Source organism: Manis pentadactyla, chromosome Y (genome assembly GCF_030020395.1).
Source record: "Manis pentadactyla isolate mManPen7 chromosome Y, mManPen7.hap1, whole genome shotgun sequence".
Lineage (NCBI taxonomy): Eukaryota > Metazoa > Chordata > Mammalia > Pholidota > Manidae > Manis > Manis pentadactyla.
This window is the reverse complement of record NC_080039.1, coordinates 23,686,394-23,701,732: the sequence shown is the minus strand read 5'-3', so window position 1 is coordinate 23,701,732 and position 15,339 is coordinate 23,686,394. Positions and strand designations below refer to the sequence as shown.

The 15,339-nt window shown below is 37.6% G+C and overlaps 1 protein-coding gene across 3 annotated transcripts in view; it reads right to left on the bottom strand.

Annotated features, from left to right (window-relative positions):
• The window catches only part of LOC130682128 (probable ubiquitin carboxyl-terminal hydrolase FAF-X), a 173,747-nt gene that overhangs the window by 99,283 nt on the left and 59,125 nt on the right, over positions 1 to 15,339 (bottom strand). For all 3 annotated transcript variants that reach the window (XM_057496259.1, XM_057496261.1, XM_057496260.1), the window contains exons 17-20: positions 14,816 to 15,027; positions 4,939 to 5,179; positions 4,459 to 4,608; positions 3,536 to 3,656 (exon numbers count right to left, since the gene is read on the bottom strand). In XM_057496259.1, the coding sequence (XP_057352242.1) occupies positions 3,536 to 3,656; positions 4,459 to 4,608; positions 4,939 to 5,179; positions 14,816 to 15,027 (724 nt within the window). The remainder of the gene's footprint in view (positions 1 to 3,535; positions 3,657 to 4,458; positions 4,609 to 4,938; positions 5,180 to 14,815; positions 15,028 to 15,339) is intronic.

Here is a 15,339-nt window from a genome sequence, read left to right as displayed (position 1 = left end):
GGAAGCAACGTCAGTGTCCATCAGTAGATGAATGGATAAAGAAGATGTGGTACATATACACAATGGAGTACCTCAGCCATTAGAAGAAAACAAAGTGTACCATCTGCAACGACATGGATGGAGCGAGAGGGTATTACACTCAGTGAAATAAGTCAGATGGAGAAAGACAAGTACCAAATGATTTCACTCATCTGTGGAGTATAAGAACAAAGTGAAAACGGAAGGAACAAAACAGCGGCAGACTCACAGAACTCAAGAATGGACTAACAATTATCAAAAGGAAAGGGACTGGGAAGGATGGGAGGGAATTGAGGGATAAGAGGGAAAGAAAACGGGGCATCATGATTAGCACACATAATGTAGCAGGGGGTAGGACACGGGAAATGTAGTATATACAGAGAAAACAAGTAATGATTCTTTAGCATCTTAGTACGCTGACGGACTGTGACTGTAATGGGGCATATGGGGGGATATGATAATAGGGGGAGTCTAGTAATCATAATATTGTTCATGTAATTGTACATTAATGATATCAAAATAAATTAAAAACAATTGTTTTATGTGGAAGGACAACCTTAAGAAGTGATGCAGGTCAGGCTCTGTGAGAGAATATGGAGAAGAATGCTAATAGAGAGGTAAGATTAATTATAGGATTAATCAAGTAAGAATACCTATGAAAGGATAAGATGGAATGAGGTTTGTCACTGCCAGAAGTTAAGTTTCAAATATAAAAAGAGAGAAAACAAAAGTAGACTCAAGTATTGGACTGTACTTAGGAGCATTGGTGTGATCGCATCATTTTTGTGTAGATAGATACACAGACTTTCATACAGCAGGTGAGAAAATGAGCATATGTATATATACATATATGTAATTCCTACTTCTGTTTACTGTGAGGAGATGCGAGCAGCAACATATATGTTAACGCAATGAACACTTAGCACCCACGACTTAGCTTCTACAGATCATTTAACACTAGTAGTAACTGGGTTTCAAAAAAATGGCTGATTCCAGAGCTGGAGTAGGGAAATCTGTTCATTTGGTAGATAAAAAATAAAAGCCATTTAACTTTAATAAGGACATTAAGTATGGCCGATTGCAGCAGTTGAAGAAATATGTACACAGAAAATAAACTTCTTTAAAAGTATTAGTCTTTCGGCAAGAAAAAATTACAGAGTTGAGAGCATTGGAGATGTTGTAAGTTAAAAAAAAAAGGCACTAGAAACAGTGGTGATCATAATATAACTGTCGAATATTGTGCATATAATCAATGCTACTCAATTATCCATTCATAAGTAACTGAATGGCAGATTCTGTCATACATATTTTTACCACAGTAAGAAAATAAAAACAAAAATGACTCATTTTTCCTGGTCCATGATGAGTTGATAGATTAATGCTGCTGCTCAGTAGTTGCTTAGGCTGAGTCAACGTCAACTCTTTAGTGACTAAAATACAACCTGCATATAACAACTACGTAAGTAAATATTTTCAAGGAAGTTGAGAAAACACTACTTCAGTACAACATGAGTGGAATCTGCTAAAATGTTAACTTTGCATGGGAACAGTACATGTGAAACAGAAAAAGACTGAGGAAGAAAGATTTACAAAGCTTGTGCAATAAGGTATGTGTATACCATATAGTCATTCACTGACTGTATTATTAATTAGCAAATACTCTGTGGAAAGAATCTGACCCTATCATGTGTATTCAATCAGTAGAGTCCACAGTGAATTTCACTTACTTGTACGGATGTAACCATCTTTAATTTCATGAATTTTTGTTGGAAATAAAATCTGTCTGAGTCTCTTGACTCGCCTTACCACAGAACAATTCAGTACTTTACAGCAATAAAATTTTACTGGTCTTTGTAACACAGGCTCTGGAGTGCATTTTTTTTTAACAATATGAGGTTTAATGGATCACAAATGTCCTATCACAGCAGGAACACTGGAAATGTCCAAAAAAAAAAAAAGAATAGGAACCATATGTGAAGTAACAGGGGAGAAAACCACAAAAACATTACAACAAATAGGTAAAAAATGTTGTTATATCAACTTAATTAAAAAAAAAAAAACGTAGAATAGGGGAGGCAAAATTTCATGCAAAATGGACTTAATCCCAATAGCACTTTCTCAAGTATAAAAAATTTCAAAAGCATAAATGAAGCATAAGTACATACGAGCAAAACACCAAAAAAGCAAACATTCACATGTGAAGCAGTTAGTCTTTTGACTGACAATGTTGAGTAGCCTCTCCCAGAAGAGAAAAAACACATACAAAAATCCATCATAAGATTTCAGAATTCAAGCACTTTAAAAAAGACTTCCACACTGATGGACAGTGACTGTAAAGGGGTATATGGGGGGAATGTGGTGATGGGGGGAATCTAGTAAACACAATGTTCCTCATGTAATTGTAGATGAATGATACCAAAAAAAAAAAAAAGGCTCCCAAACAGAAAGGAAATTATGGCTTCAGACTTCCCACTTCCCAAGGAACTGTAATGGAACAAATTTTCAATCTTCAACTCTATGCACAACACAAAGAAACCATACTACTACAAGTGAGGGTTTAACTGTATTCAGAAAAACTATTAAAAAAAATCTGCTTCCCATGTACCCATTTTTGGAGGGTGTGCCTTCACCAAGATGAGGACTGACTCAAGAAATACCTAAGACAAAAGAGCACCAGAGAATTCACCACAGGGAAGTTACATAAATTAGTCTCAGAGCAGTTAACTGTATCAAAGAGAACAACCAGACAGGAACAACAGGAGGAAATACCATGAAAACATGATATAACACATGCTAGCTATGCTATTTTAAGAAACTATTAGAAGGGATGTGGGAAATTTAGTAAAAAATTCACAGAAAAACAAGCTAATCAAAGTGGAGGGAATTTTAAAATCTAGTATAAATAGGTCTAACTAACATAGGATACTAAAACATACAGTCTTTCTTTTTTCAATGTTGAGAACATACTTTAAGCCCAATATTTTCATACTATTTGCACAATGTTGACAGTGTGAATTAATACATATTTAAGCAAACTTTCTGAGATGACCAGAAGGATGTGAGAGGATGTAACAAATAATCTCCATCTACATTAAACTAAATCAGCATTTAGTAATATCTAAATGGCATAAAAAATAATGGTATGAACAAACACTACTTAGAGAAAATTTGGTATAGGCAGTAAGTAGAGGCTACATGTTGAAAATGGTTCTCTCTTTAAAAAAGAAATGGAGGGTGAGGATGGGTGAGGGAGAATATTGTTTTCTTCAATTATAGCCTCTGAAGAATCCTAGATTTTTAATACATGCATTAGTTAATTAAAATTCTTTTCTTAAATTACATTCTCCTAAGTATTATTTGTCTATCTGTGGAAAATTTCGCATTATCAATGTTTATGGCTCACATGGTGATCCTTGTAACAGACTAGTATGAAAAATACCTCATGGGAAGTAATCTATTTTTAATCTACTTCTCAGCATTTAGGGGGTGGGAGTGGGAATCTAGGCAATTTTCTTACCTGGAGGCATAAGTTTCATAAGTACTCTTGCTCCATCTCTAAGAGGTAGCACATTCAGATTGCTACCTAAGTCTGCAACTTGCCAAAGGAAAGAGATATATCTGGGATGCAGTGACATTATCTGGAATATAGAATACAAAAAAATTTACCTATAAACTATGTCATAAAGTTCTTATTCAAAATTAATCTCTTCACTGTCCCTAAATGAATTTCCTATTTCTTCAGCACTTCTTTTGCATTTGCCATTTTTAATTCCTGAAATTATCTGCATTCCCCACCTTTTTACTTTTATAAATCCACTGATCTTTAAGTTGCAAATTTAGCAACTTATTAATCTTTCTAAGCTAATTAGGTTAATTTCTTTGTGACAAGTGTTCTGATTTTGTAAACAAACTATGGACCTTCCAAGCCCTCAGAGGCTATCTATGCAGAAGGCACTTCACCCCTTCAGGGGTAACTACTGCTGACTAGATTGCTAAAACAGTTACTGACAAGACGCAAATCACCCTGACATGAAGTGGCTGGTGTTGCTGTACCTGTAACAATTCATAAGGGAGAAAGGGGAACAGAGTATGAGAAAAGCATAAGTTGTTTTTTAGATATGAGAAAGACAGCAGATCACCTTTACAAACATTTCCAGAGAAATGACTGATGGTACAGTAGTATTTTCTACATGTGCATGTTTAATAGTACTTTTTGTTCCACTGTAATAGATTATTTCTATGCAAACAGTATAATAACTATAAGGTAATTGCATTTTGAATTTCAAAAATTAACAAATTCATCAAAAGTTAATAGTTAAGAGTAATTTTATTTGATATTTGCCCATCTATAAAGTTACAAAGTCCTCAGAAAAAGTATTCTTTACATATAGTTGTGTTCCCAAAGAAGAGCAATGCCTTATATATATAGCAGCTACTTACTACCCCAGGCAAACAACTTTCCACTTCTGGACTGGGGCCATCACTGTAGTGATTATAATGGTTTCTAGGAGATCCAGTAGAAGAATCAGAAGAACTATCAGGGCTTGAAGGCATGTTGGAACTCACTTGTGTAAGTTTGGCTGTAATTACCTAGAAATCATAGTATAAAATAGTAGCAAAAACAAGAGAAAGTATCTTCAACAAAGTATGGCAATGATACGTAGATTCAAAAAGACTTTAAAAATTCATGCTTTAATTTTAGAAATATATTTTTTAAAAATCCTACCCAAGATAAGCAATGAGAAGTTTATTTTCTATAATACACTACTGTCACAATAACCTACGTTATACAGGATAATAACCCAAACACCTAACAAAGAAGACTGCACACAATAGATGCTGAAGAAACATCCAGTAAATACATGAGAAGTTTCAACTGTTTAACTTTTGGGGAAATATTTGAAAATTATATGTACTTACTGATTTATCTTTTAAGTGTAACTGTCCCATTAGCTTTCTGTCATCTTCAGAATCTATAAGCTCACCACCCACAAAGAGTTCAATATTTGTGTGGGCCACATTTGCTTTAATATGATTGAGAATGCATCGCCGTACTGAACCAACTGTATCGTTTGTATGGGACCGTATGTCCAAGTCATCAACCTGTCCGCCATGGTTTGGAAATTGAACTATAAGAAAAAGGTCTTTACCATGGAATGCTCTGGAAAAAAAATTTAAATAAGGGGACAAAAAACAATCATATTCAGCAGAGTGCCCAGAACATAAAGCTGGGAATTCAGTATTTTCACATTAAGTAAGAGGAAGATAAATACCAAACAAACAATTTTTCTTCTAAGGTACAAAAGTTTAATCCACTAACAACTTTTTAAATGTGGAAAGAGCTTCAGCTTGAGAGTTTGGACAGAACTGTGAAAATGCATGATTTTACTAAACATTTAATGTAAAAAATCTGGTAACAAAATTCATCCTGAAGTATTTTTCTTCTTCTCTCAAAGGTGGAAAATAAAAATCACATTCAAGAAGCAATTTTACGGGTGGGGCGGAAGATGGCGGCGTGAGTAGAGCAGCGGAAATCTCCTCCCAAAACAGCATATATCTATGAAAATATAACAAAGACAACCCTTCCTAGAATAAAGACCAGAGGACACAGGACAATATCCAGACCACATCCGCACCTGAGAGAAACCAGTGCCTCGCGAAGGGGGTAAGATACAAGCCCCGGCCCCGCGGGAGCCGAGCGCCCCTCCCCCCAGCTCCCGGCGGGAGAAGAGCAGGCGGAGCGGGAGGGAGACGGATCCCAGGGCTGCCGAACACCCAGCCCCAGCCATCCGGGCCAGAGTGCAGGGCCCTAGATACTGGGAAAACAGGGCAGCACGAACAGTGAGCAGGCACTGGAGGCTGGACGACAGAGGACATAAGAAAAGCGCGCGACCATTTTTTTTTTTTTTTGCTTTTTTGCTGCTTTGTTTTGGCGAGCGCTTTTTGGAAGTCTTAAGGGACAGGGACCCCAATATTAGGGAAACAGGGCAGAAAAACCGGTGAGCAGAGGCCTGAGGCTGGCACCGGAGAATAAAGAAAAACAAACGACCACCTTTTTTTTTTAATTAAAAAATTTTTTTTTTTTTTTTTTAATTAAAAAAATTTTTTTTCTTGTTTTTTTTGTGGTCGTTGTTTTGTTTTGGCGGGTGCTTTTTGGAAGTCTTAAAGGGGCAGGGCGGGTCACTTAATCCAGAGGTAGGGAATCCGGGATCTCTGGGCACCCTAACCCCTGGGCTGCAGGGAGCAGGGAGGCCCCTTACGGAGATAAATAGCCTCCCAGCAGCTCCTGCTCCAACGCGACTCAACCATTTTGGAGTAGCTGCCCGAGCCAGGCCACGCCCACAGCAACAGCGGAGATTAACTCCATAGCAGCCGGGCAGGAAGCAGAAACCCTGTCTGCGCGCAGCTGCGCAGCACAAGCCACTAGAGGCCGCTGTTCTCCCAGGAGAGGAGGGCCACAAACCACGAAGAAAGGAAGTCCTTCCAGCCGTCACTCGTCCCAGTTCTGCAGACTATTCCTATCACCATGAAAAGGCAAAGATACAGGCAGACAAAGATCACAGAGACAACACCAGAGAAGGAGACAGACCTAACCAGTCTTCCTGACAAAGAATTCAAAATAAGAATCATAAACATGCTGACAGAGATGCAGAGAAATACGCAAGAAAAATGGGATGAAGTCCGGAAAGAGATCACAGATGCCAGAAAGGAGATCGCAGAAATGAAACAAACTCTGGAAGGGTTTATAAGCAGAATGGATAGAATGCAAGAGGCCATTGATGGAATTGAAATCAGAGAACAGGAACGCATAGAAGCTGACATAGAGAGAGACAAAAGGATCTCCAGGAATGAAACAATATTAAGAGAACTGTGTGACCAATCTAAAAGGAGCAATATCCGTATTATAGGGGTCCCAGAAGAAGAAGAGAGAGGCAAAGAGATGGAAAGTATCTTAGAAGAAATAATTGCTGAAAACTTCCCCACACTGGGGGAGGAAGTAATCAAACAGACCACGGAAATACACAGAACCCCCAACAGAAAGGATCCAAGAAGGGCAACACCAAGACACATAATAATTAAAATGGCAAAGATAAAGGACAAGGAAAGAGTGTTAAAGGCAGCTAGAGAGAAAAAGGTCACCTATAAAGGGAAACCCATCAGGCTAACGTCAGATTTCTCAACAGAAACTCTACAGGCCAGAAGAGAATGGCATGATATATTTAATACAATGAAACAGAAGGGCCTTGAACCAAGGATACTGTATCCAGCACGACTATCATTCAATTATGACGGTGGGATTAAACAATTCCCAGACAAACAAAAGCTGAGGGAATTTGCTTTCCACAAACCACCTCTACAGAACATCTTACAGGGACTGGTCTAGATGGGAGCACTCCTAGAAAGAGCACAGCACAAAACACCCAACATATGAAGAATCGAGGAGGAGGAACAAGAAGGGAGAGAAGAAAAGAATCTCCAGACAGTGTATATAACAGCTCAATAAGCGAGCTAAGTTAGGCAGTAAGATACTAAAGAGGCTAACCTTGAACCTTTGGTAACCACGAATTTAAAGCCTGCAATGGCAATAAGTACATATCTTTCAATAGTCACCCTAAATGTTAATGGGTTGAATGCACCAATCAAAAGACACAGAGTAACAGAATGGATAAAAAAGCAAGACCCATCTATATGCTGCTTACAGGGAAACTCACCTCAAACCCAAAGACATGTACAGACTAAAAGTCAAGGGATGGAAAAACATATTTCAAGCAAACAACAGTGAGAAGAAAGCAGGGGTTGCAGTACTAATATCAGACAAAATAGACTTCAAAATAAAGAAAGTAACAAGAGATAAAGAAGGACACTACATAATGATAAAGGGCTCAGTCAAACAAGAGGATATAACCATTCTAAATATGTATGCACCCAACACAGGAGTACCAGCATATGTGAAACAAATACTAACAGAACTAAAGGGGGATATAGACTGCAATGCATTCATTCTAGGAGACTTCAACACACCACTCACCCCAAAGGATAGATCCACTGGGCAGAAAATAAGTAAGGACACGGAAGCACTGAACAACACAGTAGAGCAGATGGACCTAATAGACATCTATAGAACTCTACATCCAAAAGCAGCGGGATATACATTCTTCTCAAGTGCACATGGAACATTCTCCAGAATAGACCACATACTAGGCCACAAAAAGAGCCTCAGAAAATTCCAAAAGATTGAAATCCTACCAACCAACTTTTCAGACCACAAAGGCATAAAACTAGAAATAAACTGTACAAAGAAAGCAAAGAGGCTCACAAACACATGGAGGCTTAACAACACGCTCCTAAATAATCAATGGATCAATGACCAAATCAAAATGGAGATCCAGCAATATATGGAAACAAATGACAACAACAACACTAAGCCCCAACTTCTGTGGGACACAGCAAAAGCAGTCTTAAGAGGAAAGTATATAGCAATCCAAGCATATTTAAAAAAGGAAGAGCAATCCCAAATGAAGGGTCTAATGTCACAATTATCGAAATTGGAAAAAGAAGAACAGATGAGGCCTAAGGTCAGCAGAAGGTGGGACATAATAAAGATCAGAGAAGAAATAAATAAAATTGAGAAGAATAAAACAATAGCAAAAATCAATGAAACCAAGAGCTCGTTCTTCGAGAAAATAAACAAAATAGATAAGCCTCTAGCCAGACTTATTAAGAAGAAAAGAGAGTCAACACAAATCAACAGTATCAGAAACGAGAAAGGAAAAATCACGACGGACCCCACGGAAATGCAAAGAATTATTGGAGAATACTATGAAAACCTATATGCTAACAAGCTGGGAAACCTAGGAGAAATGGACTTCCTAGAAAAATATAACCTTCCAAGATTGACCCAGGAAGAAACAGAAAATCTAAACAGACCAATTACCAGCAACGAAATTGAAGAGGTAATCAAAAAACTACCAAAGAACAAAACCCCCGGGCCAGATGGATTTACCTCGGAATTTTATCAGACATACAGGGAAGACATAATACCCATTCTCCTTAAAGTTTTCCAAAAAATAGAGGAGGAGGGGATACTCCCAAACTCATTCTATGAAGCTAACATCACCCTAATACCAAAACCAGGCAAAGACACCACCAAAAAAGAAAACTACAGACCAATATCCCTGATGAACGTACATGCAAAAATACTCAACAAAATATTAGCAAACCGAATTCAAAAATACGTCAAAAGGATCATACACCATGACCAAGTGGGATTCATTCCAGGGATGCAAGGATGGTACAACATTCGAAAGTCCATCAACATCATCCACCACATCAACAAAAAGAAAGACAAAAACCACATGATCATCTCCATAGATGCTGAAAAAGCATTTGACAAAGTTCAACATCCATTCATGTTAAAAACTCTCAGCAAAATGGGAATAGAGGGCAAGTACCTCAACATAATAAAGGCCATCTATGATAAACCCACAGCCAACATTATATTGAACAGCGAGAAGCTGAAAGCATTTCCTCTGAGATCGGGAACTAGACAGGGATGCCCACTCTCTCCACTGTTATTTAACATAGTACTGGAGGTCCTAGCCACGGCAATCAGACAAAATAAAGAAATACAAGGAATCCAGATTGGTAAAGAAGAAGTTAAACTGTCACTATTTGCAGATGACATGATACTGTACATAAAAAACCCTAAAGACTCCACCCCAAAACTACTAGAACTGATATCGGAATACAGCAAAGTTGCAGGATACAAAATCAACACACAGAAATCTGTGGCTTTCCTATATACTAACAATGAACCAACAGAGAGAGAAATCAGGAAAAAAACTCCATTCACAATTGCATCAAAAAAAATAAAATACCTAGGAATAAACCTAACCAAAGAAGTGAAAGACTTATACTCTGAAAACTACAAGTCACTCTTAAGAGAAATTAAAGGGGACACTAACAGATGGAAACTCATCCCATGCTCGTGGCTAGGAAGAATTAATATCGTTAAAATGGCCATCCTGCCCAAAGCAATATACAGATTTGATGCAATCCCTATGAAACTACCAGCAACATTCTTCAATGAACTGGAACAAATAATTCAAAAATTCATATGGAAACACCAAAGACCCCGAATAGCCAAAGCAATCCTGAGAAAGAAGAATAAAGTAGGGGGGATCTCACTCCCCAACTTCAAGCTCTACTATAAAGCCATAGTAATCAAGACAATTTGGTACTGGCACAAGAGCGGAGCCACAGACCAATGGAACAGACTAGAGAATCCAGACATTAACCCAGACATATATGGTCAATTAATATTTGATAAAGGAGCCATGGACATACAATGGCGAAATGACAGTCTCTTCAACAGGTGGTGCTGGCAAAACTGGACAGCTACATGTAGGAGAATGAAACTGGACCATTGTCTAACCCCATATACAAAAGTAAACTCAAAATGGATCAAAGACCTGAATGAAAGCCATGAAACCATTAAACTCTTGGAAGAAAACATAGGCGAAAACCTCTTAGACATAAACATGAGTGACCTCTTCTTGAACATATCTCCCCGGGCAAGGAAAACAACAGCAAAAATGAATAAGTGGGACTATATTAAGCTGAAAAGCTTCTGTACAGCAAAAGACACCATCAATAGAACAAGAAGGATCCCTACAGTATGGGAGAATATATTTGAAAATGACACATCCGATAAAGGCTTGACGTCCAGAATATATAAGGAGCTCTCACGCCTCAACAAACAAAAAACAAATAACCCAATTAAAAAATGGGCAGAGGAACTGAACAGACAGTTCTCCAAAAAAGAAATACAGATGGCCAACAGACACATGAAAAGATGCTCCACATCGCTAATTATCAGAGAAATGCAAATTAAAACTACAATGAGGTATCACCTCACACCAGTAAGGATGGCTGCCATCCAAAAGACAAACAACAACAAATGTTGGCGAGGCTGTGGAGAAAGGGGAACCCTCCTACACTGCTGGTGGGAATGTAAGTTAGTTCAACCATTGTGGAAAGCAGTATGGAGGTACATCAAAATGCTCAAAACAGACTTACCATTTGACCCAGGAATTGCACTCCTAGGAATTTACCCTAAGAATGCAGCAATCAAGTTTGAGAAAGACAGATGCACCCCTATGTTTATTGCAGCACTATTTACAATAGCCAAGAATTGGAAGCAACCTAAATGTCCATCAATAGATGAATGGATAAAGAAGATGTGGTACATATACACAATGGAATACTACTCAGCTATAAGAAAAGGGCAAATCCAATCATTTGCAGCAACATGGATGGAGCTGGAGGGTATTATGCTCAGTGAAACAAGCCAAGCGGAGAAAGAGAAATACCAAATGATTTCACTTATCTGTGGAATATAAGAACAAAGGAAAAACTGAAGGAACAAAACAGCAGCAGAATCACAGAACTCAAGAATGGACTAACAGGTACCAAAGGGAAAGGGACTGGGGAGGATGGGTGGGTAGGGAGGGATAAGGGGGGGAGAAGTAGGGGGGTATTAAGATTAACATGCATGGGGGGGTAGGAGAAAAGGGAGGGCTGTACAACACAGAGAAGGCAAGTAGTGATTCTACAACATTTTGCTATGCTGATGGACAGTGACTGTAAAGGGGTTTATAGGGGAGACCTGGTATAGGGGAGAGCCTAGTAAACATAATATTCGTCATGTAAGTGTAGATTAGTGATAGCAAAAAAAAAAAAAAAAAAAAAAAAAAGGGCAGTTCCTGTGTGGTAACCTCCAATGAGTTCTACACAAGGGTATAAAGGGCATATAAAAGTGTAGGCAAAGGGTCTGTTTGTGTTTATACAGAGGATCAAAGCCTAATTGGGCTACCCCGAAAATGAACTAAGATACGATATGAAAAAGAACTTCCAACATCTGCACCCTCTGGAAGACTCATGCCAGAAGATGATCATCAAAAAACCCCAACAAAGATCCACGCACTGCTACAGCTGTAGAAGCACTCATCCCACCAGTTCCTGGACCTGCCATGGGAATGAGGAAGGAGATATCTAAGCTGGCCTGTGCATACAGTAAAACAACAAAATTGGACTGGATCTATACTGTTGGAACTCAACCAAGAATTTGGAGAAGTGCAAATTGTAGCGCTCCAAAGTCTTACAACTACAAACTATTTATTGTTAAAAGAACATATGGCATGTGAACAGTCCCCAGGAATGGGTTGTTTTAATTTGTCTGATTTCTCTCAGACTGTTCAAGTTCATTTGGACAATATCCACCATATCATAGATAAGTTTTCACAAATGCCTAAGGTGCCTAACTGGTTTTCTTGGTTTCACTGCAGATGGCTGGTAATTACAGATATGCTTTGGTTATGTAACTATACTCCTATTATGTTAATGTGTGTGTGCAATTTAAGTAGTAGCTTAAAACCTATACATGCTGAAGTTACTCTACAAGAAGATATATCAAAGAAATAATCAATCTTCCCATGTTTTCTTCCGCCTGCTACTTCTATAGCTTTTCTTCTTCCTTCCTAATTACAACCCTTAAATAGAATTCGTGCCTCATATCAAATTTACCGAGTATCATAATTCTTCCAAGTGGTAAAGATACCTCAAGACAAATGCTGGGCATAGAAGCCACAGGGCATAAATATGCAAAGAAGTAAAAAGCTAACTTTTTCAAACAATAAGGCTTCTCTCTCACTTACCAACTTCACATTTCCCTGTATGGCCCCGGAAGATGACTGGTTAGCCAGAGACGGGTAAGATTCCTCAAGGGAGGAACAACCTAAGACAGGCACAGTCGCAGGGGGGCCATCAGGTGAGAAATTGGGGATCAACAGAGGTGAGGCTTAGAACCTCACCCCCCCGTTCTGAGAGAAATCTTCTGCATACGTGGATGTTTTATTGCCCTGGTCTAGCTTGGATTAACACATAGTCTACAGGCACACACCTGATCATCTACATGTGCTCTCTTACAACACTAAACTAGTTTTTCTACCTTTATCTTGTATCTACCTACCACTTCAGCATTTTATTAAAAATAATAATAATAAAGAGAGAAATGTGGTATCCACATATAAATCAAGTATAAAAACCAAATTAGTATTCATATTTGAACTGACTGTTTATAGTTCATAATGCATGAGCAAAACCGAAAGTTTCTGTGATGACTGCCCTTGTACTGTTCACTATGTAACTTATTCATTATGTAAGAATTTGTTCTACATGTAAAAACTTGTTTGTTATGCCTCAGAAGATTGGAGACTGACAAAAATTAGGCTTGGGGTGGAATAATGATTGTGCATTGAGCATTGACTCCCCTATACAGAATTTTATTGTCGTTAACAACCATTTGATCAATAAATATGAGAGATGCCCTCACAAAAAACAAAAAACAAAAAAAAAAAAAAAAAGGACAGACTTCCAATGGTAAAATAAATTAGTAACCGGGATGTAAGGTATAGCATAAGGAATATAGTCAAGATATTGTAACAGCCGGGTAGGGTGATAGCTGGAACCTAGAATTATGTATATAAATGTTCTACCACTGTGTTGTACACTTGAAACTCATGTAATGTAATACTGTGTGTCAACTACCCTTCAATAAAAAATAATTATTAAAAAAAAAAAAAAAGAAGCAATTTTACATTTATAAATAATCACAATTTTAAAAATGTGATGGTTACCTTTTCTATAAACTTCTCCCAAACTAGAGATGCCATTTAAATTGTTACTACTGAGTTTATTTACTTACGTCTTTGTTATATATGTAATTCAGAATTTGTATATAATTTTATGGTTATGTATATATGTACGGTTAAAAATACTTGATTTATCTACAGAATAAGCAGCTTTTAGGAATTAAGTGTTAAAAGTGTAAATGGGTAAGGAACGTTAAAAACACATCAACTACAAAATACCAGCACCGCATGTAATGGTGGTAACAGAATGGAACTACAAAAGATAGAAGTAGAAAGCTGTTCTTAGTGAGAATGAATGCCTCACAAAAATAAAGTTCAAAACTTTCTACTTTCAAAAAAAAAAAGGTTTAGGGTATTATGCTCAGTGAAATAAGTCAGGTGGAGAAGACAAGTATCAAATGATTTCACTCATATGTGGAGTATAAGAACAAAGAAAAAAACTGAACAAAACAGCAGCAGATTCACAGAATCCAAGAATGGACTAACAGTTACCAAAGGGAAAGGGACGGGGGAGGATGGGTGCGAAGGGAAGGACAAGGGGGCAGTGGGGGAGGGAAAAAAGGGGACACTATAATTAGCTTGCTCAATGTGGTGGGTGGCAGGGGGTTCGCACAGGGAGGACTGCACAACACAGAGAAGACCAGTAGTGATTCTACAGCATCTTACTATGCTGATGGACAGTGACTGCAAAGGGGTATAGGGGGGTGATTTGGTGACAGGGGGACTCTGGTAAACACAATGTTCCTCACGTAGCTGTAGATTAATGATACCAAAATTTAAAAAAAATAAGGGGAGTCTAGTAACCATAATGTTGTTCAAGTAATTGTACATTAACAATATCTGAAATGTCTGAAAAAAAAAAAGGTCGTGTAACAATTTCAAATAAGGAGAAAAAAACCACAATCATATTCAGCACATTGCTGAGAACAATGTTTTCAAGTAAATTTTTAAAAGGCAGGACAACAAAATCCAGAAATGAAAAATTTTTTTAATAGCCTTTTAACCCATGTATCATACATGGGGTTAAACTGGCAAAGAAAATAACAGCTGTTAAGTTTACTCTACTAGATAAATTTCTTACAAACCTTGACATAGGTAGAATTGTTCTTTTCTCATGATAATCACCGTCACATTCATTTATGTATTCCCTTAACACAGTTAATACTCGAACCATTCGAATGGCTTCCTGCGTTGCAAAATTAATTGTGTCTTCATTGCCACCCAAAGCACACAATGTGTCATACGAAGCTTTCAAACGATTAAAGCAAGACTGAATGAAGTCTTCATGGATAACTACCTATAAATTATAAATGATTGTCCAAATAGCTCAGACTGCTTTGAAGTTTAAACATAAAAAATTATATTAGTCCAATTAAAGACAATAAATCTCAACTTTTTGGTAACACTCAATCATATCATATTTGACAATAAAACACAAAAAAGAAGCTCGTAATAAGAAAATAAGCAAGCATATACCAATTGAAGTAAAAACTTCAGGACTAAATGTCAAATTCAGTCAATTTTTGATTGTCTCAACATACGTTATATTCAAAATAATCCTTACATCCTAATGAATGATTACCAAAGAACAATCAACTGAGTTACCATT